At 51.6% G+C, this 22,642-nt stretch overlaps 3 protein-coding genes across 9 annotated transcripts in view; all 3 read right to left on the bottom strand.

Moving 5' to 3' along the window:
• Positions 1 to 1,815: 1,815 nt before the first annotated feature.
• PCYT2 (phosphate cytidylyltransferase 2, ethanolamine) lies at positions 1,816 to 13,173 on the bottom strand. Of its 3 annotated transcripts, none has more exons than XM_068654579.1 (13): positions 13,007 to 13,173; positions 12,508 to 12,596; positions 11,631 to 11,792; positions 9,675 to 9,741; positions 9,093 to 9,177; positions 7,975 to 8,019; positions 6,409 to 6,547; positions 5,689 to 5,771; positions 5,428 to 5,505; positions 4,673 to 4,738; positions 4,348 to 4,413; positions 3,773 to 3,861; positions 1,816 to 3,127 (listed from the first exon to the last, which is right to left on the bottom strand). In XM_068654579.1, exons 1-13 carry the CDS (start codon positions 13,096 to 13,098, stop codon positions 3,040 to 3,042), a joined length of 1,149 nt encoding a protein of 382 aa, XP_068510680.1. In that variant the 5' UTR covers positions 13,099 to 13,173; the 3' UTR covers positions 1,816 to 3,039. The 3 variants fall into 3 exon arrangements, with proteins under 3 accessions (XP_068510680.1, XP_068510682.1, XP_068510681.1); XM_068654581.1 differs by lacking the exon at positions 13,007 to 13,173 and adding an exon at positions 12,719 to 12,833; XM_068654580.1 differs by lacking the exon at positions 7,975 to 8,019.
• Positions 13,174 to 13,256: 83 nt separating this feature from the next.
• SIRT7 (sirtuin 7) lies at positions 13,257 to 17,311 on the bottom strand. The gene is given in 11 exon segments (XM_068654578.1): positions 13,257 to 13,490; positions 13,561 to 13,667; positions 13,853 to 13,933; positions 14,175 to 14,411; positions 14,869 to 14,967; positions 15,452 to 15,471; positions 15,474 to 15,523; positions 15,689 to 15,759; positions 16,351 to 16,455; positions 16,948 to 17,085; positions 17,152 to 17,311. Coding segments are annotated over 11 exon segments (1,212 nt in total). The 5' UTR covers positions 17,248 to 17,311; the 3' UTR covers positions 13,257 to 13,282.
• A 3,069-nt stretch (positions 17,312 to 20,380) lies between these two features.
• The window catches only part of MAFG (MAF bZIP transcription factor G), a 31,702-nt gene continuing 29,440 nt past the window's right edge, over positions 20,381 to 22,642 (bottom strand). For 4 of the 5 annotated variants that reach the window (XM_068654592.1, XM_068654591.1, XM_068654594.1 and 1 more), the window contains 2 exons: positions 21,973 to 22,034; positions 20,381 to 21,890 (listed from right to left, as the gene is read on the bottom strand). In XM_068654592.1, coding sequence (XP_068510693.1) covers positions 21,438 to 21,890; positions 21,973 to 22,008 — 489 coding nt within the window. In that variant the 5' untranslated portion in view covers positions 22,009 to 22,034 and the 3' untranslated portion in view covers positions 20,381 to 21,437. Of the gene's footprint in view, positions 21,891 to 21,972; positions 22,035 to 22,194; position 22,642 lie in introns of those variants that run through there. The other variant, XM_068654593.1, reaches the window with a different exon arrangement.

The raw sequence follows: 22,642 nt of genomic DNA on the forward strand, positions 1-22,642 counted from the left end.
CCCCATTCATTTTTGCCCTCCGGGACTCACAAGATGTCAGCGAACGCAAGGTTGGAAGGAAAAGGGCCCAAAGGCACTTGAAGTAAGAAATTTGCAAAAGTTTTCTGCTCAGAAACAGCAATGAGGACATGCGGAATGGCAGCTCCACCACGCACGGCTCGCTCATCTGCACAAGTGAAGCTGAAATTTCCAGGCAGAACAGTTACACCAGCAGGCAGGCACACAAGTGTTGAGAATGCAAATTAAATTGTTTAGTCATTTTTTAATAACAACAGCACTTGTTTTGGTCCCAGAGGCAGCTCATTTACACGCAAATGCTCGGCTCGGGGTAGGTTTGTCACCGTGTGGAGTTGTTTGTTTTTAATGACAAACTCCCCTCAGTTTCTGGGGGGGCTCCCGCCGCAGCGGGGCTCTTTGTGCTGTTGGCTCAGCCCGGCCCCACGGACCACGAGGGCCGCAGAGGATCCCGGCCAGCAATAACCTGGCCTCCACTCTGACAGCAAGCGGCAGCGGTGGCCACCTCCAGTCAGGAAGAGAAAAGCCCCAGCTGGAGAGCAGCAGGGAACAGCCCCGGGGGAGCAGCCTGCGCAGGAGCTGGACAGGCCCCAGCAGCCGGGGCCGGCCTGGCCCCGCAGAGAGCAGCCACCCCCGTCCTTGTCCCCATGTCACCAGCCAGGCCCAGGGCCCAGCAACGCGCTTTCCACCACAGCCACGACCCAGCTGACAGCCAGCAAGGGCAGCATTTTTCTAGAGACAAAACATCTTCTGCCCAAAAACAGCAGGTGGAAGTGGGGTCGTTCCTACACTTCCCCAGGGCTGCCCTCAACCTCCCTCCAGCTGCTGAGCTGCTCTGGAGAAAAGCTTTCTGCCACACACGGCACCACCATTAGAAGCCCTCTCTGCTCCTCCAGGACCAGCACCAGCGCGGCCCACACAGGACAGAGCCGGAGCCGAAGGCCCTGCCTCAGCTCCCTGCATCCCCCAGAGCAGGAGCATCCGCAGCCCCCCAGCAGCTGCAGAGCTGAGGGGGGCGCAGGACAGGACAGGCAGCTGCACTCAGGGCACTGCCGGTGCCATGCTCGAACAGTCAGGCACCTGAGGAGCTCCAGCAAGGTTTTGGGAGAGGGCAGGAGGCTTCGAGTTCTCGAGTTCTCCAGTTCCCCCTCCTGCCCTGAGGCTCTCCTCCCACACAGGTGGGTGGGTTGGCTCCTGGTAGCACCTTGTCACAAATGACACATTCATTAGGAGATGCCAATATGCAAACGCAGGATCTGGGATTAGCACTTGCACAGCCGTGAGATGCTGAGGCCCTGTGGCAGATGTGCGCACACTGCAGCCCTTCTACAGGCAGCAGGACAGAGCCATCAGGGCTGCTCGTAGACACTGCTTTAGCGTTGCAACGCACCAAGTTACCAGCAGAATCCTAACTCCACACCCACCATGTTTGAGTGACTGCCGAACTGCCCGGACACCTTTCCAGTGCAAGCTGTGCTGCAATCCAGAAAGCACAAAAATCTAGAACAGCACAGCAAAGATCCCCTCACCTGGCCTAGTTCAGTTTTTGGGTGAATTCAGCAAAAATCTGTTCACCTGGCAAAAAAGAAGGGCTTCTAGCTAGAGTGATCTCTAACCCTTGTACCAGAATAAATTTAAGATTTTCACAGAGCTCAGGCAGAGCTGCCCACAGCAAAGTTTGTTTTGATGCCTCCAGTGAACTCTTGTCCATTCCTGACATAGCTTCCAGGGAAAAGCCTCCACCCAAAGACCCGAAACCTTTCTACCACCTGGACTTGAGGCCTGAAGAGACCAACAGACAACTCTTCAACATTTTATTAATGATCAGCAACAGAAATTTACAACAGAGAGGACAAAAAATCAGCTTGGAAGGACTGTACAGCACAGTGCAGGGAGTGGCTGAGACACCCAGCACAGCACCCTGGAATGTACGAGGCAGAGAAGGGCTCAGCCCAGCACCTGGCTCTTCCCAGACTCATTCCCTCAGGCCCTGCAGGTTCTCACAGGAGGTAAACATGCTGCACTTCAACCCTAAGAAAACAGTCTTGAAATTCCAGCTCACAAGGTCACTTCTCTTGGTAACATCTGTCAGGCACAAGGTGGACTCTGGCAGCAACAGCAAGCAGAGCTCTGAGCACGGTTCACAAGGAGCGTCGAGTCCTGCGCATCTCGTAGCAGGTGGAGCCTTTGGCAAAACTTGCCAGTGTTCTCATGCCTTGTGCAGAGAAATTCCTCAAACTCACCAGGGAACACATTAGACCTGAGGGTCTCTGTGCCACGAGCCTCGCAACCCGCAGCAGATGCTGAGCTGCTGCCTGTCACTGGGGAAGTGAATGATTCACCGGCAACAGTCACAGCTGGAGGAAGGCTTTATCCAATTAGACCATAAGTAGCTTTCGATCTGGTATTTGTGTAGAGGCAGCAGCTCAGCTGAGAAGCACCACCACCAGCAATCTCAGAGCACAGGGCGCAGTCAGCACCGCCAGCAGCAGGCACACTGATTGGCCTAGCATCCCTACCCAAAAAGCTCACAGAGGAATTGTTGGCGGCCCCTTTCTCCCAGGAAGGCTGCTCTCTCCAGTCTGTCAAGCAGCCCACACCACCACCTGAAGGGGTGTTCTGAAATGCAGACTCCAGTCAGGACAGCAGAATGTGGAAGGAGGCAGAAAGGGCCTGGGCAGCTGCTTCATTTCCCACCTTGTAAAAGCCAGAAATGGCAGAAAGTAAAAGCACATCAACATGTTAAAACATTAGTTATAATTAAAACCATTTTTTTCTTTTTAAAATCTTCTCCTGGGAAAGGGAATGGGGGCTGATTAACGGAGGAAAAACTAGGCAGCAGGATCCCAACTCGTTATGTCTGCATAATTAGTGCAGGAGGAGCTAGGACAGCTAGGCTAGCACATCCTGTGCACACCAGCAGCGGCATCCTTGTTCAGGGTCCTCTCTAGAAGAGCTCTTTGCTCCTCCAGAAGAGGGCGAGGCTGCAGCATTCTGCGACTCAAGCGTCAGCTCTCTGCTGGTCTAGTGCTTCTCTTCCAGTTTCTTCATGGCCTCCAATACTGCCAGCTCTTTTGCTTCCTTCTTCTGGTTCCTAGCTTCAAACTCCAGCCTGCATCAATCATAAAACACTATCAGAGTCTTATCCGTTTGTCCTTCTAGGCAACCAAAACCCTCTGGAACACGAGCACCACCTTCTCCTACGTTGTTTTGTTACAAGAATACTTCAGAAGCTTCACCATTAACCTCCCACCCTCCTCATTGAGAGAGCCAGCACCCAGAGCTTCCTCCAAGTGTTACAATCACTTCTCTCTGATGTCCTAGGCTCCCACACCAGTCAAACAACACTTCTCCCTCTGAAGATGCTGCTGCTGTTCCATGCTTGGTCTGTCCTAGGACAGACCACATGGTACTGCAATACCAAATTCAAATTTACAACTGACCTGAGCTGGAGTCACTAAAGGTGAAAGGCTTAAAAGAGCAAAGCACTGAAAGAAACTGCATTCTAAATCCTTAAGAATACAGCAAGGAGTTTTTTTCATTGATAGAGAAGGAGGAAAAATAATAAAACATGCTGTGAATCACATTCTAATGTAGTATAGTTTACAGAACAAAGCTTTGGAAGATGAAGGACCAGTTCACTGTTTCCCTCCTCTGTGCCCTTCAGATATCCCTTCCCTTCCTGTTTGATCCCATTAATCAGGCCTCAGACAAGCTGAACAGCATGCAACAGAACTAGGGGATGAAGAAAGCCTACCTGTTCTTGATGATTCTTTGCACGATTAAATCTGTGGTAAGATTGCTGCCACTGTCCACCAGCTGGAAAATGCCACGTCTCTTCGGTTCCTGTGAACAAACAAAGCAGACATCTGTGAAAAACATGAAGGACCTCTGGATTTACAGCTCAGTAAAGGAAAGCTGAGCAGAAGTCATGGCAGGTCCTGTGGGCACCCAGCCAGGCACGACACAAAATCATCTCCTAAGCTGAATAAATCACTGATGAAAGCAAAGCTTCACGTATTTGGGAGCTGAGCGAGGGATTTGCATAGAGCAAAGATGACAGGATTTCTCATTCTGTCGTGAAGGCATCAGAAAAAGGCAAAACAAAACTGTGACTAAAAGAATGGAGTTGTGAATGATTTACAGGCTCTGCTCCAAGTAGCCACCTGACAGGTTGATAAAAAACAGAATCACCTGACAAAGACTTGCTTGGGTAGCATCCACTGCAATACTCTGCATGTTAACTCTCAGCCCAGGAGCATGAACGAAGCCATGCTGTATCTGTCACAAATGCTGGCAAAAAAGCACAGATGGCAGCAGCTAGCATCTTACCTCATATGGATCAGAACCATCCTTGTCCGACACCACCTCTGTCATTCCATGACATACAAGTGTTACCTAAAGAGGAGCACAGAGTCACTGACACAATGACATTCCCTCCAGAAAGTGATGGGGACTTCCCACTGCACTCCCTGCAGCACAGGCAGAAGATCAGGAAGCCAACCCTCATGTACCAGGCTTGGCAATTCATCCAGAGTTCCCTATTATTATGCTGAGCAGGACCACCTCTGCTATATTGCTGTTTTCCATCACTTTAGCTCTTTAAGCACATCAAAAGCCAGCATCTTTATGTAAATCTATATACAAAGACTCTCACCCTGAAGTGATCCAGCAGATCAGCAGTGACAGCATATGGGGCTCCAATCACCACTTCTGAGACATACTAGAAAAAAAGAATCCAGATTAGAAAAAAAAAAAAAAAAAGCCACAACAAAGACCAGCCTATCTTCTACATGGACTTGAGCAGGCCACCTGATTATAGATTTAGGAACTCAAATAAGGCCAATAGGAAAGTGAGTTGGTTGGGGTTTTGAGCAACCTTGTCTAGCAGAAGGTGTCCCTGCCCATGGCAACGGGGTTGCAACTAGATGATCTTGAAGGTCCCTTCTAGCCCAAACCATTCCATGATTCTATGATCTTTTTGTTCCACTAAAGATTATGCTTTCTGGTAGGGTATATACAGCAAATCCCAGAATCAATTGCTCAAAGCATGGATCTCTGAGCCTCCCTACATTTCTTTCCCAGTAAGTTTTTACCCTGCTGCAGAAAGTAGATAGTTGTCTGCAAGAACACAGTTGTCTTTGCATAGAGCAGAGCAGCACTCTGCCTTTTCACTGCTGGTGGAAGAGGTGAGTGGGTGCAATGGCTCAGATTAACCAAGACAACAGATAAGCCCAGTGATTCCTCACAGGAGTGTGCCAGCACCTCTGGTAGCATGAAGTGATCAGTCTTATCTTTGCTTTCTCAATGAATAATAAAGATCTTGTACAAGGTTGTTAGCTATGGGTGAACAACATCAGCTCCTAGGCAATTTCTGGAACAGTGGAAGGTGACAGAGCTGTAGGCACTTACCCTACAGGCCAAGACACTGAGTGTTCTCTCATGGATGTTCATGATGGGATAGTTCTTTCCTTTGTAACGATTTACTTCCTAAGGCAAAGCATCAGTCACAATTAGAAGAAACACAAAGCAATTCCTTTCCTTCTCACTTTCTCCCAGTATGAAAAACCGATATTGGCCAATACAACCCTTTCTTGTCTTCCAGCGCACTGCCTGCTTGTTTCAGAAAGAACATGTGCCAAGCTGCTCCATCTCTGAACATTATATACAGACCTGGTCAAAGTGCAACCCAGCGATGATGTAGGGTCTCTCTGACAGCTGGTGAACCTTCTCCAAGAAATCTACGTGCCCAATATCTGCAGACCTGCTTAAGGAATTGAAGCTAACATGGAAAATGGGGAAAGGAAGCCAGAAACAGATGTACCAGGAAAGCACAGCAGACGACAGTAACCCCAAGGATTTTATTTCTGTACTGCTTTTTGCCTATGTGCTAGGAACAGTTGCCTTCCTCCTCCTTTGGCCTTCAGGCTCTGGACAAAAGCCAGGCATCTTTTCAGTTCCACTTTACATGGACTCAGCTTTGCCTCTGTTCAGAATTTCTAGACATTTTGGGTGTTCTGGCACAATGCCTCCAAGACTGTCCTGGGGATGAAATGTCTACTCCAAATACCCAGTGCTTTCTAGCAGCAGTCACTTGGTCTGTGACAGCCATACCTCAAGAAGGACAAGCGTGTGATCAGTAGAGCACGGATAGTATCCAACTATCATTCTGAAATCCTCTAGCAGCCACAAGTCTCTCTAGAGAGTAGTTCTAACTCCTTGCTCTGTGTCCTGTGACTAAGAAACTATCATTAGAAACTCCTGCCTTTTCCCTCACCCGCATACCTAAAAAACAAAACAAAGCAAAAACTAAGTCAATATCCTAGTCTAGTGCCTTAAAATACAAGAACAAGCACACCAACACTGTACTCATGACAAAACAGTCAAGGATACGGAACAGGTCAAAGGCTCCGGCCACATAGATGATAGTGTCTCCTGGCTGCGGTTCCTTTCCTGATGCAAACTGGATGATCTTCTGAGATGTCTGCAGGAACTGGGAGACACCAGTCCAGGGACTATGACCCTTTGGTCCCTGGGAAAACACACACCACACACATTTCCTTTTCAAGCTCCAAGAGGAGATTTGGACCACACACATACAGTGCCAGAACACAGCTGTAGGCAGGATTGCGTCTTGATTTGCTAGCAAGTATTGCAGCTCTTAGCAGCTTGCACTTTCTACATGCCTGGCACCAAATATTTCTGCAATCTCACAAAAGCCTTTTTCACTCTGTCAGACACCACCTAAATCATTCCTTCAACAGCCAGCTAAGGAGATGCTGAGAAGAAAGCTTAGGAAAGAAGAAGGCAACAGGGCAGTCCAGGATTTCCAGGAGAGGGAGAACTTACTAATAGAAGAGATACGCAATGCACAACCTACCTATATCTTCTTAGGCATATAATCTTTTCAAGCTGCAAGGCAGCCTACCCTTTCACCTGGCTGAATGGTATGCTATGCTGGTATCACCCAGAACTCAGCAGGGGCCAAATATCCCAGCTGCAGCGAAACCGAAGATAGAGCTTGAGCCCCACCATGCGGCAGTTCTGGAAAGAGCCACCAGGTCACTGGCCCTGGCACCTGCTTTGCTCCCCTAACGTTAGAACAATAAAAGACGCAACAAAACAAAGACAATTATGCTATGACCAGGACAAGCCACACAAACAACAGTATACAGAAGGGAGTATGCTGCTGGCGGGGGTCATGCAAAGTACTTAGTGCCCAGATATCCTTCCTTAGATCCAAGAACCAGGAGACACATTAGAACAACAGGCCTGACAAAACCTTCTCCAAAATAAACAAACAAACACACCACCCAACAACATGGTGGAGAACAATTCAGCCTGGTCAGCAAAATCCCAGTGAGTAAAATACTTACTCAAGCTGTAGGACCAAGTGGTTGTTAATGAGGGACAAGCTAACACCCAGAAAAAAAAAGCTGATAGCTCTTTAGAGGCAGACCAAGACAAGAGCTGAACATAACAGCAGAGTGCCCCAGGAGGAACGCTCTGCTATTTGAAAACCAGGCAACTGAATTCTTTGCAGTATGGAATGCTAGTTACATGCCTGCTACATAAATGCTTCCCAAACCTAATGCAACACCTTTTAAAATGTAAGCACCAAAAGGAGCATTGCTAGAAGCTGCCCCTAGGCTGGAACTCTGGGCACCTGCATCCCAAAGGAAGTGGCAATAAAGAATTTACAAGCAAGCCAAACGAACAGCAACAGCTCAACAAGTGCAGCAGCACTGTGGTGCCGCTAACATACTGTTCACACCACCAGTACTGCTGGTCCTGTGCAGCCACACCTGCCCATTTCACTGCCTACAGCAGTGGCAAACATTTACTGAGGTTACTACTAAACGTGAGGGGAAGAAACAAGCCTGCAATACAGGCCAGAAAGCACATTTGGAATCCTTCTCATGACAACAACCAGACGTCTGAGGCTAGAACTCACATTACCTTCCCAAAGTTGTCAGTGTGCTTCCGATAGTCTAGGTCCTCATCCTGAAGGGAGATAAAGAATCAAAATGTTTAAGCACTCACATAGCTCATCCAACCAGAAATATGCATGTGTGTGGCAGAAGTGCTGGGAAGTCCAGGCTTAGACTGCACATCATCGATCGCTGGCACTAAATGCTGACCAAGTAGTTAATATCTAAACCAGAATCACGTCCCAGCTGGAGTCAGATGGAACTTCCTTATCTGACCTCGACCTGGCAGTGACAGTGGTTCTTGTTCTTGCCCAACCTCACAGCTGATAGCACTGCACACCTATGCCCTCTCTCAACTATGCAAGCCCCCAATAGGGCAGCGTCCCAACATTTTCCAAAAACACTCCACTAGAGATGGGCTCAGATCTGTGCAGACGGCTAGCGATGCTGTGTCAAATCTTGATGTGAACTTACGTATTACTGCTAAGCCAATCTAACAGCCCAGCACGCTGAAAGATCTCCCTCTACCCCCAAATTCTCTTGTTCCTCCATTGTCTCATCCCTGCTATTATCTCAGCGATTCCATTCTTCCATTCAATGGATTGCTTGTTTACTGAGACAATTTAACTCATTAACCAACAGAACACTACTTCCTTTATTTTGCTTTGGCTAGGTTAGCTATTTATCACATAGTGAGCTGAGGAGACTAGAGAAAGGCCTGATAAGACTCAGAGACAGCAGAAGGCAAAAGCATACAGCTCGGTTAGAAGGAAAAGAATTTCCAATTCTGGCAGCACTGGGCTGCTAGATCAATGGGGCTGCACAACGTAATTCCACACTCAGAGAAGCTGTAGATTAGCCTGCCTTTCCAATAACGTTCCTGAAGCTCACACCAATCGTGATGGATCAAAGCTTTTCATCTCCATACACCTTTTGAAAGCAGCACAGGCTCTGCACTGTGATCTCAGGCAGACTTAAGCAAATATAAACAGGGTGTTTTGCTGTCACTGCCCATCATCGGTTTGCCAGTTCTCCATGAGCCTCGGAGCCAGACCCAGGAGCTGCACCACCATTTTGGGACAGCAAAAGGGAAGAGCTGGCATACGCCCTAGACTCCAAACTCCCACCCAAAGCCCTGTGACTCACTATGTTGCTGTGGTGAGCCTTAGTCATGAGCAGCATGCGGCCAACAAGGTCAGTAGTGGACACACCTTGGGTGCGTTTGCATTCCCTGCAGGAAGACAAGCAAAGGATAAAGCAGAAGCCATAGGAGCATATGCCTCTTTCTCTTCCCACTGTTACCACTGTTTACACGTGTAAAACCTGGTAAATCCAAACCAGGGATCATCCAGAGAAAGTCTTCCTACTATCTGCCCTTGATATAAAGTACACCACTTGCCTGCTGAACTTCTGCATCTTCTTCACACAACAGCGACCCATCATATGAGGAAAACTTACCTTGCACGGACTTCAACAGAACTAACTCCCAGTGAGGCTTCAAGACTAGAACCAGCATATACGAGGAACAGGAAGCCCCTATCACTCAGCTGCTGGTCTGCATCACCTTCTGGAAACCAAAATGCCTGGAGCAGCTTAAGCTCTGACGCACTTAATAACAAAATTAAAGTGTGACCTGAAGACAGCTGTATTTCATCTCACTTTCCTTCAGGACAGGAACTCTCAGAAACTGCCCAAAACTGTGTAAGAACCAAAGGAGAAATGTGTTACCTGTATCGCCCAGCTGTCTTCACTTCCTCATAGGTGTCCTTGCCATCTACCGTTAAGGTGATGTCATCTGCAGAAAGAGAAAAGCCTAAGAACTGCACTCCAAGTCTTCCTGCACAAGAACTGTTAGAATTATAGCAATAACTGAATGCGTCCAGCACATAAGCCAGACTGTAATTCCTGTAATCCGAATCATGGTGCTTACACGTGTAGTATGCCCTGCATACCATGGATATATCATGGGATTGCAAGACTAATCTATCTGTAGAGACAAGCATATTCCTGGATGCTAAAGGCCGTTAGCCATCTCACCAATTGTTTTTAAGATACTCCAGAAAATCTGAGCTTGTTGCCCTGGTAGCAATTCCAACAGCAGACACAACGGAATTGTTGTCTGGATGACCATGAACAGCTACAAATATTCCCAGTGTTAAAAAGCACCTTAACTTTAATTTCTCTAGCACTATTTTTAGCTGTTCATGTTATGGCTTCCCTAGTCAATTAAACAGTCCTTCAACACCCAATTCTTCCCCTCAGCGATGGCACTTTTACCATGATATTAATATACCCCTTGAACTCCTATAGAGTTAACTCTGGTTCACCTTTGGCATGGTTGCTGACTCACTGTACAAAAACCACCTGCTTTTAGTGACAGCTTAAAATCTTCAACAGCAAAAATCTAAGCTGGCTTTCAGTTGGCATAACACCCTGTTTACAGTGCAGGCATCGGTAACTCACATGTACTCTCTCTTATATAGTAGCAGTGGCACCCTCAGAAAAGCTGATGAGTTCTAAAACTCCACACCCCTACCTCAGGGCACAGGGACAGGAGAAGAGAACATACTGCAGTTACGACACTGTGTGCCAGAAGAGAGGCAGAAACAGCAGGTTTGCTAACTGCCACTTTCCCAGCTAAGCCCAGCTATTTCTAAACTTACCTTCTGCATAAACACAGCCTTGCAAATCTGCAGCACCTAAGAGTATTATTCAGGTAGAAGTATTGCATTATTTGACAAAAGAGATAAAAGCAGGGAAACTGGAGCAAAGGCCACAGGCACTTCTCTGTTGTCATAATCCCTCACCAAGTCCAGTACAGGGTCACGTACCCCAAAGGCACTTTCAGGACAAGCAATTAAGATAGCAAGTAATGTGATAATCACCCTGTCCACATGAAAAAAAGCATATCTATCTAATTGAACATTAACAATTTATTTACATTAAACAAAATACTTGTCTTATCAATAATAGATAGCTGGGATCAAATGAGAAAGGAAAAACTGCAAAGACTATTGCAGATTCAATTAACAAAATTAAACCCCCTTCAGAGGGGTAGGGAGGAGGGCCAAAACTGAATGAACATGAGACGTAGTCCACGGAAGGGACAGAGTACAAAACCAAGAATGTTTCATCAGAACACTGTTTCTCTTCGGTGACTGCAACCTGAAGAATGTTCATAACGAGAACCGAGTCTCTGACCACAGTCAGCTAAGCACGTTAACAGCTTATCAGCTAGATAGAGACAGAAGCTTTTCAGATCTGATCTCATCCCAGGATAAGCAGATATAAACACGATTGTGTTTTTGCACACTTTTGAACTTCTGTAACAGTGTTTTTCATGCTTAGGTTGTATAAATGACTATTTTTCCCATGCACAATTTTTTTCTTGTGTTAAAGACAATCTCGGGATAATTGTCAGACAACACATTTCATCTTTGTAAGTGAAAGGGATGCTTAAACCAAGAAATCTGACCACTCTCACAGTACCTAACACAAACATGTTTCCCTGAAATACCTGAACACCTGAGTAGCTACATTGACTAGGGCGGGCACTGGCAACACAGAAATCTGTACAAATGAGGTATCCCCTGAGCCAGAAAGTTCCTTGTTTTGCAGCAGGAAAAACACACGGGCCCTAAAGGTCCCTTGTTAATACAAATGCCACCTCAGGACACCACTCACCACCGTGCACACAGAAGTCACAGTTATACTTGTCCAAGGTTTCCAGTGTGGTGACGTAGGGAGCGCCTGGAGCAATCTCATCCACCCACTTGATGGCTTGCACCATTTTGTACCTCTCCTCTTGTGTAAAGACAGGGGGGCCTTTGTGCTTGGCAATCTCTTCTGCGTGGGGAAGAAAAATCCAGTTAGAAGCGTTTGAGCGAAACTCAGCTTGAAATTGGTTTGCAGCAGGGAAGGAAGTCCCAGGTAGGTCAGGAAATGTTTTAGTTCAGCCTGCTTTTTAAGCATGTGGCAAAGGCCTTAGAATTCACTCTGAAGGCAAAGGGTATCTGTGACTCCGGGCACCTCACACTTCTTCCTGAGCAGATTACCCAGCCCCCTGGCAGCCCCCTAGGGGAACATCTCCTCTTAAACAGTAACTTCAAGCTACATTGGTTTATGCTAGAAAATACGCATCCATAAATCAATTAAAAACCAATCTCTACAAGCAAGAATTAACGTGTAGCACTTAACTCTCATGTGGGCTTGAAATGACCTTTCTCCACACAGTAATTTGGTTTGGAGTACCAGTTCTGCAGTTTGCACCTGCAACACCAATTGATTTTCAACTGGTTCCATTGCTTTGCAGAGCAGAACGCAGATCCCTCCCCAGAGGAAGCCTGCAAGCTCTGAACCACGCAACCATCGCTGAGGAAAAAGTGAGGATAACTCCGCCACCTCACCCGGGGAAAAAATGTGTTTTCTGTCAGTAGCTGCTGCTCCTTGAGGACACGTAGGAAGAAAGCGGCTTTGTACCGGGATCTCCCCCCTCTTGGGGCTAACGTTGCAGGCTGATTTGAGAGGCAGCACGAGTTGAAAAGCTGAGAAAACCTCTTACCATCCGTGTGGACTCCGACAATCAGATAATCCCCCATAGCCCGAGCCTGGCGCAGCTGGTTGGAGTGCCCGTAGTGCACCATGTCGTAGCTAGAAAGACACAGGCCCTGCTGAAGGCGGGGGCTCGAGGCCGCGCTCGGCGGCCGTGACCTTCCCCTTCGCCCCCGGGCGATCCCCGCCACGGCCCCGCAGGTTCAAGGTCTCGCTCCTACCTGCCACGACGCGCCCGCGGCCGGTTCCTCGCAGGAGGCCGGGGCAGCGCCCTCAGCCTGCCCGCGGGGCGCCCGTTCGGAGGCTGCCCCGGCCGGGGGGGGGACCGGGCCGCGGCCCCGGGCAGCGGTCGCCCCGCGGCCCCGCCGATGCCCGCGGGCGCCCCGCCGCCGGCCGGCCCCGGCTCGCCCCGCCGTCACCGCCCCGGCCCGCCCGCCCCCGCCGGCGGTCAGAGAGGAGCCTGAGGCACGAGCGCAGCCGCCGCCGTTTATTTCCGCCGCCGCACTCACCAGCCGTCGCACCAGACGCGGACCGGCCGCTGTCCCGCCGCGCCGCCCGCCGCGGGGCCGCCGCCGCCGCCCGCCGCCCCGTTACGCAGCATGGCCCCGCTGTCACCGGCGGCGCCGCCGCCGACCCCGCCGCGGACCGGGGCCTCCCGCCCGCCCCCGCCCCGCCCCGCGCCCGCCCCCGCCGCCATCTTGGGGCGCGTCAGCACCGGCGGCGCGGGGCGGGCCGGCCCCGAGCCCCCCCTCCCTCGGCCCCCCGGTTCCCCCCCCCCCCCGCCCTCAGTTGCTCTTCCTCCGCCGGGTGCCCTTGGCGCAGCCGCGGCCCAGCCAGCCGCCGGGCCGGGCGGGCGGCGGCTCCTGCGGCGGCTCCTCCCGCGGCTCCTGCGGCGGCTCCGCGCCCGGCGGCGGGGCCACCGGCTTCCGGGAGTGCGTGCCCTCCTCGCCGGGGCGCAGCGGCTCGGCCAGCGCGAAGATGGGGTCCCGCGCCCTGCGGAGACACGGAGGTGAGGGGCCGGCCGCCGCCCGGGGCACGGCCCTGGCGGGCCCCCCTCGCTCACCGGTCGTAGCTGGGGATGTCCAGCCCGAGCTCCTCCATCAGCAGCCGCATCACCTCGTCACAGCGGCCGTGCAGCTTCAGGGCAGCCAGGTCGTCCTTCGGCGTCCACTGCAGGAGCAACAGCAGGCCTGCTGCTGCGTGCCTACCCACTGCACAGCCCGGCTGCCCCACGGCGCAGGTCGGGGCACCAAGCCTCGCACCCTGCCGGCATGCTCTGCACCGACAGGCGCGTCACCACGCCCTACGTGAGGCTTGCCCCAAACCTGCAAACCCAGGGCCAGAAAGGCTCTCACCTGTAGGTTCACAATATATAGCTTCGGACGACGAGTTGGTGGCTTGCTCATGCACCAAAGACGTGGGTATTTTTTCAAAACCTGCCAGAAAACAGAGATTATCAGCACAGCCAAAGGCACGTGTAACTGAACGGTATCAGCGAGAGGAAAAGGATTGTATTACCAGGAAGGGAAAGAGGGAGGAAGAGAGACTATCACAGATGGTGGGCGAATCCTGACACCAGAGTTTACAGTTGTCTGTTTGGGAGGAGACTGCTCAGCACCAAGGTGTATCACCAAGAGGGAATGCTGCTAACAATCTTCACCGAGTCTCTAAAGTTACCTTTAAGCTGGAACCCAGACAAAGAATCACATCTGCTTTGCTTGCAGCTTCTGTTGCTGCTTCCCAGTTCAGGGGCTGTGTCAACGTCCCCTTCTCCCCAAAGTGGACGATTGTATCTCTCAACTGTGACCCACACTTGTGGCACATCCTGCCAGTGTGATGCCTGTGCAGGGCTGTGCGTTCTGTCACATCAAATACTCGCACATACTCTCTGTTAGGTGTACAGGAAGTGCAGACCTGGTACAGGAAGAAATAAATAAAAGAACAGTTGCATCATTAGCCTCTATAGCCCATTAAAGCCCAGGAACCAGACACTTCTCTAAGAGCAGCAGCTTTTGGGGACAAAAAAATTGGAAGCAGTAGAACGAATCATCTGGGATCAGATGCTAACTTGAAAACAGTCAGAAGAGCTCAACTAGCAAGTACTATGGAGTACACACTGGCTATATGATAGAAGGGATTTCAGGGAAGGCCTGAAGAAGAACAGTCAGAAACAGAAGGCTCTAGCAAATACAGAGAAAAAGTTTTGTGGCTTGCTAAGTAGTTCATCCAAAAAAAATGATGACCCAAGGATATGAACTAAGCTGAGACTAGCCCATGGACTAATTCTTCCCCTCCAGGGAGAGATAAATAGTTCACATTACCTTCTTGTGAGGCCACCTGACAGTATTTTCATCCTGTTCTGGCTACCTACCTCTATGTACATGTTTCCATGAAGCTCAGATATGGCTGTTCGGGGTAACCCACTCCGCAGGTGCAGCCCATCACAGTTTTGAGACACCACATGCTGCACCTTGAAGAGAATAAAACACTGAGCTAACACAAACAGAAAGGACCCAAAGTATTACTGAAATGCAGGTAACACGTATGTCCTAATATGCACTAAATAGATCTGCTCTGGTATACTGAGCTAACAAAAGAAAAACATGGAGAACAGACCTCTATGAAAGCTAAATGAAGATTCCTCCTGCTAAACAAAGCTCTACTAGGTCTGGCTTACTTTGTGGCCATGTTCTCAGGCCAGCCTCACAAGGAGGCAAACACAAGCTATTGAAGAAAAGGCACAAGGGAAAAAACATGCCTGAGCTACCATCTGGAGCTGGCCTAATGAAGACTCAACTGTACAGGAACACGAGACAGTTGTTCCTACATGGATGTAGTCACCTCAGTAAGGGCACTGATTATACAATCTCATGAAAAAAAAAATTCCTTTTGGGTTTCATTTATCTTACTTTGGCAGTGCAGCTCAAGTAAGGCATGGGGAAAAAAAATCTTACCAAGTTATGCTTGTGTAGGAAGCAATGCTCATATGGGTGAGTGTGGGCTCAGCCTCACTCAGATCTGTAGCCCTGACAAGAAAAAAAAAAAAAAAAAAGCAGAAATTGACATTAATTTCTCTTTCAGTATCAGCTTTCTGCTTGTCATTGTCAGCTCAGAATTAGTTTCCTGAGTGGCTGCAGAACTGTCATTCCAGAAAAGAGAAAGGAAGAGAAGTTCAGTAGTCACCTCCTTACCTGATGCTCCTGCCCTTCTGCAGCAACGTCCATATGCCATTAGGGCCTCTGTAGTCTGGGATCGAAGCTGCCTGCATTATGGGGAGAAGACAAAGCATGACGCCCTAAGTCATGTACAAGGCTTGATGGGAAAGCTCATGCTTCTTGTCCACAAACGCATCAGCCTGCTCTCACCCAGGATGAGATGCATTCACTGCTGCTTTTTTATTCAGTCCAAGTTTTCTAGCGGCTCCCTAATTCTAGCAACCTTTTTTTTTCCACATATTTTTACATTTCTTTTCTCCAGCATCTCTTCTCCTACCTTGCAGTTCTCATTTTCACCCCCAGTATTTATTTTCTCCATTATGGAATCCCTCCAGAACTCTTTTTTTTTTTTCTCTCCACTTGTTACTTCACATTTCCCTAGACAGAACCCTATTTTTGAACCTTTTCATTATTTTCACTAAACTGATTCCTGATAACTTGTACACGGTGATTGTTAGCACATATTTATGACATTAGCATTCATATACCCTGAACTCTGCAGTTCAACAATATTAATACAGCATCCTAGACATCACGTCGTCATTTGGATTCCACAAAAAAAAAAAAAGTCTCCAAACATTGCAATACTCCTAAAGGAGCTCCCAAAGCTCCAGCCACTCACCCCCAAAGAATCCTACCGTACTGATCCCTGCTCCCGTGTAGATGACAAGGTGCTTGGCATTCCGAACAGCAGCAGCCAGCTCAGTGACCTTTCTCTTCAACTCCTCTGGTTCGTCACAAACCTAGGAAATAAAACTGAGCAATTCCACGTTCCCGAGATAGAGCACGCCACTGACCCTGAAGGAATTGCTATCTCCCTGGAAATTTTGATATGGGTCTAGCCTAGCTGAAAGAAGTGACGCACAAATACGATCAGAGGCAGTTCCAAAATAAAACAAAGTGGGCGTTTGCTGGCCGCATTACATATTAAAGACTGAGGAAAGAAGTTTCCTGGGTGGTGGCACACGAAGACCCACCCTCCCACGAGGCACACCCGATGAGATCCGCACGCGTTTTGGCAAACGTGGAAATTCTGCAGCTTCTGAACGTCTGGTGCCAGGAGACGGCCGAGCACCGCCGCCGCCTCAGGGGCCTGGTGCGCTCCGAGTAAGGCGGCACGGCGGCTTGCAGCCGGGGCCGGCACAGCTCCGGGACCCCCCCCGGAGCACCGGGCCCCCTCCCCGGCGCCGTCCCCGCCCTCCCGCCCGCCATCCCGGCCCGGCCCCGCCGCCCACCTCCTCCTGCCGCCGGCGCAGCCGCTCGCGCCGCTTGCGGCGCCGCTCCAGCTCCCGGACGATGTCGTCGCTCTCGCTCAGCACCTGGCACTCCTCGGGGCTCCGCTCCGCCGGCGGCTTCCTCCAGATGCGGGACACCTGGCGGCACACGCAGCGCGTCACGGCGGCCCGGCCGGCCGGGGGGCGGGGGCCGCGCTGCCCTACCTGTCTGCGCCGGTCCCGCTGCTCTTCCTGCTGCAGGAGCTCGGCGCGCGCCGCCGCCTTCCGCTCCGAGCGGCTCAGGCTGCCGCCCGCCGCCATGGGCCCGGAAGCGCCCCGCCAGCGCCCCGCTTCCGCCCCCGGCACCCGCCGCGCGGCGCCGCTCTCCGCCGCCCGATGGGAGCGGCCGCCCCCCCCCTGCCCCGCCCCGCCCCGCAGCGCCCCCGCGCGGCCGGCGGAGCGCGGCCGAAGGAAGCGGCAGGCCGCGGTGTTTGAAAGCATTTTATTGTCATGTACAAAACAACGGCGGCCGCGCCGGCACCAACACTATGTACAGCAATAAATAACGCCGCCGCCGCGCGGGGCAATAACTTAGCAATAAATACCGCCGCCCGCCCGCCCAGCGCGGCCCCCGGCCCGGCCGCCCCCCCGCCGGCACCGGGCCCCCCCCCCGAGCCCCCGGGCGCGGCGGCCCCGGCCTCGCCCTCGCCTTGGGGCCGGGGCCGGGGAGCCGGGCAGGGCCGGGCCCCGCTCGGTGCCCGGCGGCGCTGCGGAACGCGAGAGGAACTTTACACAATTCACCACAAGATACACAAACCCCGCGCCGGGGACACCTCACGGGGCTGCTCCGCGGGCAGGCGGGCCGGAGCCCCCCCCCCCCCCCCAACCACTGCATCAAAAGGGCACCGGGGAAGGAGAAAGGAAACACAACACCCTCCACAGCAGGAAACCGAACGGACGAGCACCTTAGGAACAAGAACTGTCACACTCCAGAACGCTATATACGAGAGAAATAGAGAGGGGAGAGAGAGAGAGAGAGAAAGAGAGAGATCGGAGTGATGGGCTTGGGGCAGGGGCTGTCTCACACAGGCACAGGATGCCAGGTGGGGGACGCGGTCCCCTTGAGCATGACGCGAGATTCCTTGGACGCTGCAGAAATACATTACTTGGATTCCAATACTTCACTGAGAACAAAACCAAAAACACCACGCTAGCATGGGGAAGCAGCACTCACAAGGGGACCACATCCCCTCCAACGTCCCCAGGATGGAGCCGGACAGAGCACTTCACGAGCAGGGAACCATCTCGCCTGCAGCCAGAGCCCGAACCTGCGTGGAAAGGATCCCCACACCAACAGAGCTGGTTTCCCACGCAGGCACACTCCAGCAGTAGCTTCGCGCCTGCTCCCCGTCAAGCAGTGTCCTCACCAAATGCATTGAGCCACTCAAAGCAAACTGGGACCACAAGCTAGCAAATACAGCACAGGGGAGGAGAAGTGGCAGCATTAATGGCCGGTCAAGTCAGTGCTGATGCCTGCTCTCTTTGTCCTCCTGACTCACAGCCTCACTCCAGAGCAGCGCAAGCTCTTACTGGCAACAACAGCTGCCATCCAGCAGGCAGGGAAGGACCAGGGTGTTCCTTGGTGCAGAGTACAATGAGAGCAAATTCACCAGGGCTGTGGGACTGTCTGCCATCGCCCACTCTGTTGATGGGACCCTCCTCACAACAGTCTGCAGCACCTGGAGCTCAGCTCTTACCCAGTCCCATACACAAAACCTCGTCTGCTCACCCCACGGGGATCAGGCCTCCAGCTGGGTTTAGAACAGCTCTCTTGCCAGGTTAGATCTCAGACTGGCTCCGGTAGGGACATGGTTGAGACTTACACCCTGAGCCAAACTGGAGGACTCTTCTGTTGTGGAGCATCCCCTCCCTCCTGTCACCATCCACCAGGTGGAAGACAAAGGCTGGAGCCCAGAGGTCCGTGCTAAGTGCTGCACAGCAAGCAGCCCACCCAGCAAACAGCAGGGAAGCAGCGTCCCAGGCACCTCAACTCAGAGAAGAGAAAGCCCAAGGGCCGGGAGGGTGAAGCCTGAAGGCAATGTTCTCACCCACAAAGTTCACTGGGAAAAGCACCCCAAACAGCTTCTCTCTAAATTCACAACCAGTGCAAAGCTGATGTTCCCCCTCCAGCAGGAAATCCCCACCAACCACTGGCTCCTCTCCTGCCACTGTAGTTTTCATCAGCTTTACCTGCTTCTCAGCCCAGAGAAGAGCAGTACCAGTTCAGCTATGTGAGAAACACATCACCAAAAAGCTCCTGGTGTAGCAAACTGCACTTCCCCACAAGACTACAGCTTTGCTTGTCCCATCCTTGCCTGTCCCCTGTGCTCAAGAGACTTTCAGCAACCAAGAGATCATCACACGGACTTCAGCTCCATGTCCTGCTTCTCTAAAACAACTCAGTAATCAGCTCAAGTCTTTCAGGGAGGCGAGGGAGGAAGGGGTTGTTAAAGTGTTTGTGGAAACGGAGCCTGACCACAAATAGTTTCTCAGCTGTGTCACGCAACTGTAAGTCTAAGCACCTTACCAACACCCACAGCCAGAAGCTGAACCAGGAAAGAAAGCAACCACATCACAGCTTACTTTTCAGTAATATGCAGATACTCAGCACAAGAGGCTGCAGCTCCAGGACTGGTGCAGGTCCTACGCTGCCCCAAATGGCTGGCAGACTTGCCTCTTCTCAGAGGAGCCACAAGAGCAACACAAGCTCTGACCACAGGACCCAAATCCAGTTCCAGAGTTCAATCCCATCAGTCTCCTCCTCTCCTTAGTTCTCCCATGTGTTACTTCTCCACCAGCGTTGCTGGAGGAAGGAGAAAGCAGCTCCTCTGGCAACATTTCCACCGTTCAGGTAACTCGGGTACCCAGCGTCGGCTGGGTAGCGAGAGGCCTGAGCTGTCTGTGCAGAAGCAACTGCTACAACACCCAGAGAGAGAGAAGCAGACCTCGTCCTGCAAAGCACCTCTGCAGAACAGCGTTCTCTGGGCAGGCATCACCACCTCATTGCACCAGCTGCTCCTTTTTGCCTTTAAGAAAAGCAGCAACTTTGCCTGTGTGCCAGAATCCTCCTGGAGAATTCGGAGAGACTCCAAGTCAATCTCTCGCTTAAGCTCAGGGAAAACAATGGAAGCATGAAAACGACACCACATGGCAAAGGCAGCCACTGGCACCACCACACCACAGCGCCACGCACGAGCTCAGAGAGCACAGAGAGCGCAACACAAGGGGACACAACGGAAGCCAGCAAGATCGAGAATAAGTCACTTTTGGTACAATTGCAAAAAGATATCAAACAGGACTTGCCTCTTTTTTTGTCTTTTTCTAAGTTTTATAAATAAAGTCTGATAACTCTTTATAAAAACTAACCTCAGAGCCACAATCAGTTTGCGGGAGGTTCATGAGAAAATTTAAAATTATTTATTTATTAACTTTTAACTAGCAAAGTCTCCGAGAATATTTCCCCATTTATATGGCCAAATATTCTCACCCTCTCGGATAAAAAAAGCTGACTATAAATACGCTCTTCTCTTCTGTCTGATTTTCATTTTAAACTTAGATAATTTAATAACTCTTAAAATGATGTTTCTCTCTTTAAATAAAGGGCTATTTAACCACATAAACTGGTTGTGTAAACCATCACACTAGAGACACTTGATACCCTCAAAACACGGGGACAACTAGTGATTTTGGTCTTGTTCAGTGCAACGCATTAGGCACAAAACCGGCCTGCAGTCAATATGGTACCTTCCCTCCCTCCCTCCCTCTCCCCCAGGTGCTGGGCCCCCTCTGTGGGCCCTGTCCCGGCTCCCTCCCCTTTGCTGGAGCAGAGGCAGCAGGGCACGGCAGCATCTTCCCTTCCACCACCACTAGTCCGCATTGCTAACGCAACAGAAGTTTGAAGGAAACCCACCGCTCGGGCACAGAGGCACACCTAGAAACAAATACCAAATCTATTACACAGAACACCCCAACTGCGACTACTGGTACCAGATGAGACAAAAGCAGCAGGCTCAGGCACCTGGCAGTCAGGCACCGCGATACACCACCTGGAAGAGTAATGAAATAAAGCCTTTGGAAGTGACTGAAAACCAGGGTTCCCAACCCCCAGGAAGAAAGCCTCCCTCCAGGCCTCCCCCAAGCCACCAAAAGCCCACTTGCCGCGCCGTCGGCCACGCTGCGCAGACTTCCTTTGGCCAGAACACCAAGATCTCACAGTCTGTCCCAAGGGCAGCTGAGGGCTACAGACTGCTGGGTGGGAGGCTCTGTCTGCACAGGACAAGGGATGCATCACCACTGCTCATACAAAATAAAACCAGAGCGATCAGCAGGACAGTCCTGGGCCAAGAAGAAGGAAACCGGACCCGTGTGGGGAGGGTTTGTGCTTTGGGGATTCCAGGCTGGTTTTGTGCCTAATTGCCCTGCACAGACAAGCTCAGGCAACACTCGCTTCACTAAGACCGGGCGTCCGTTTTGGATTTCACTATTGTGATGACACTAGTAGTAGCAACCTTGCCAGGGACGAGGGGCCCCATGCTGGAGGCGAGAGGCCCCCGCACAGGGGTGACAGGGCTCCGGGCCACGGTTCTGGCGAAGTTCTGGAGTGCCTCGTATTTGGAGCGGAGAGCATCGAGTTCCATTTTCATGCTGGCGTTCTCAGAGGCCAGCTTCTCCACCTCCTGCTGCAGCTCTGCCTTCTGCTTCTCCAGTTCCTCCTTCTGGGTAACACGCTTGACCCTACAGCTGGCTGCGTAGCCTCGGTTCTTCAGCGTGCGGCGACGCTGCTTCAGCTGGATGATCTCCTCCTTTGACAGGCCCCGTAGATGCTGGTTCAGCTCCCGCACAGACATGGTCACCAGCTCCTCATCTGTCAAGCTGGTCCCATTCTCGCCTGGCTCCCGCTTCACCTGTAAGAGAAGGCCGCATGCGTTCACGAAGCCCAGAGCAGGTACCCACACGGCCCCCGCTTCCCTCCCCCTGCTGCTTTACCTTCAAGGCCTTGTTTCCTTTGTTGGGGGTCGTCATAACACGACAGCCTTGTCAGTCGGGTTCTGGAAGGGAAGGGGAGGTCAGGTTAGCCCCACAAGATGAAGCAGAGCCTGCACTGCTCTGCTTCTGGAGCGGAGTCCAGCAGCAACGCCCCGTGCTGGTGCACATCCCACTCGCCTCCCCAGGCAACGCTCAACAAGCCCCCAGCTGCACTGGACTCACAAGCGACAGGTTCTGTCCCCGAGCAGAAACTGCTGCCCTTCCACACCCCTATGCCCATGGAGGCTTGCAGCAATGCTGTTTTTTGTTTGGGGTGGGGGAAAATTAAAACAAACTAGGAGGAGCCAGAATACACGGAAGCCACATCTTTAAAAATAGCCTGGCAGGCAGCAGGCTGCGTCCAGAGCACGCCTGCTCCGGGCCAGTCACGCTGACTCAGCACGCTGGCAGCCTGCGCCTCTTGCTCCCAGCCTCATCCTCGCAGCCCCCAGGCACGGCGAGGCGCCTGGCCGCTGCAGCACGCCCTCCCCAGCTGCTGCCCGAGCACAACCAGGAACTCCTCAGGACAAGAGTCCTACCAGACTCCTGGCGATCCCAAGGACACAAACCAGCGCGGTTCATGAGCAGGTGGCCCTGGTAGCAAGCAGAGGGGAAGCCTTCACCTCCACAA

This window comes from Anas acuta, chromosome 18 (genome assembly GCF_963932015.1).
Source record: "Anas acuta chromosome 18, bAnaAcu1.1, whole genome shotgun sequence".
Classification (NCBI taxonomy): Eukaryota; Metazoa; Chordata; class Aves; order Anseriformes; family Anatidae; genus Anas; species Anas acuta.

What these genes read in the sequence shown, in the direction of transcription:
- PCYT2 (XM_068654579.1), bottom strand. Translation starts at nt 13,098, where the DNA reads ATGCTGCGTAACGGGGCGGCGGGCGGCGGCGGCGGCCCCGCGGCGGGC. An exon ending in TGACTTCTGTGTGCACGGTG is followed by an intron (nt 9,742 to 11,630) that starts GTGAGTGGTGTC and finishes CTCTTTCTGCAG; the next exon opens with ATGACATCACCTTAACGGTA. An exon ending in ACACTGACAACTTTGGGAAG is followed by an intron (nt 6,548 to 7,974) that starts GTAATGTGAGTT and finishes GTGTTTTCCCAG; the next exon opens with GGACCAAAGGGTCATAGTCC.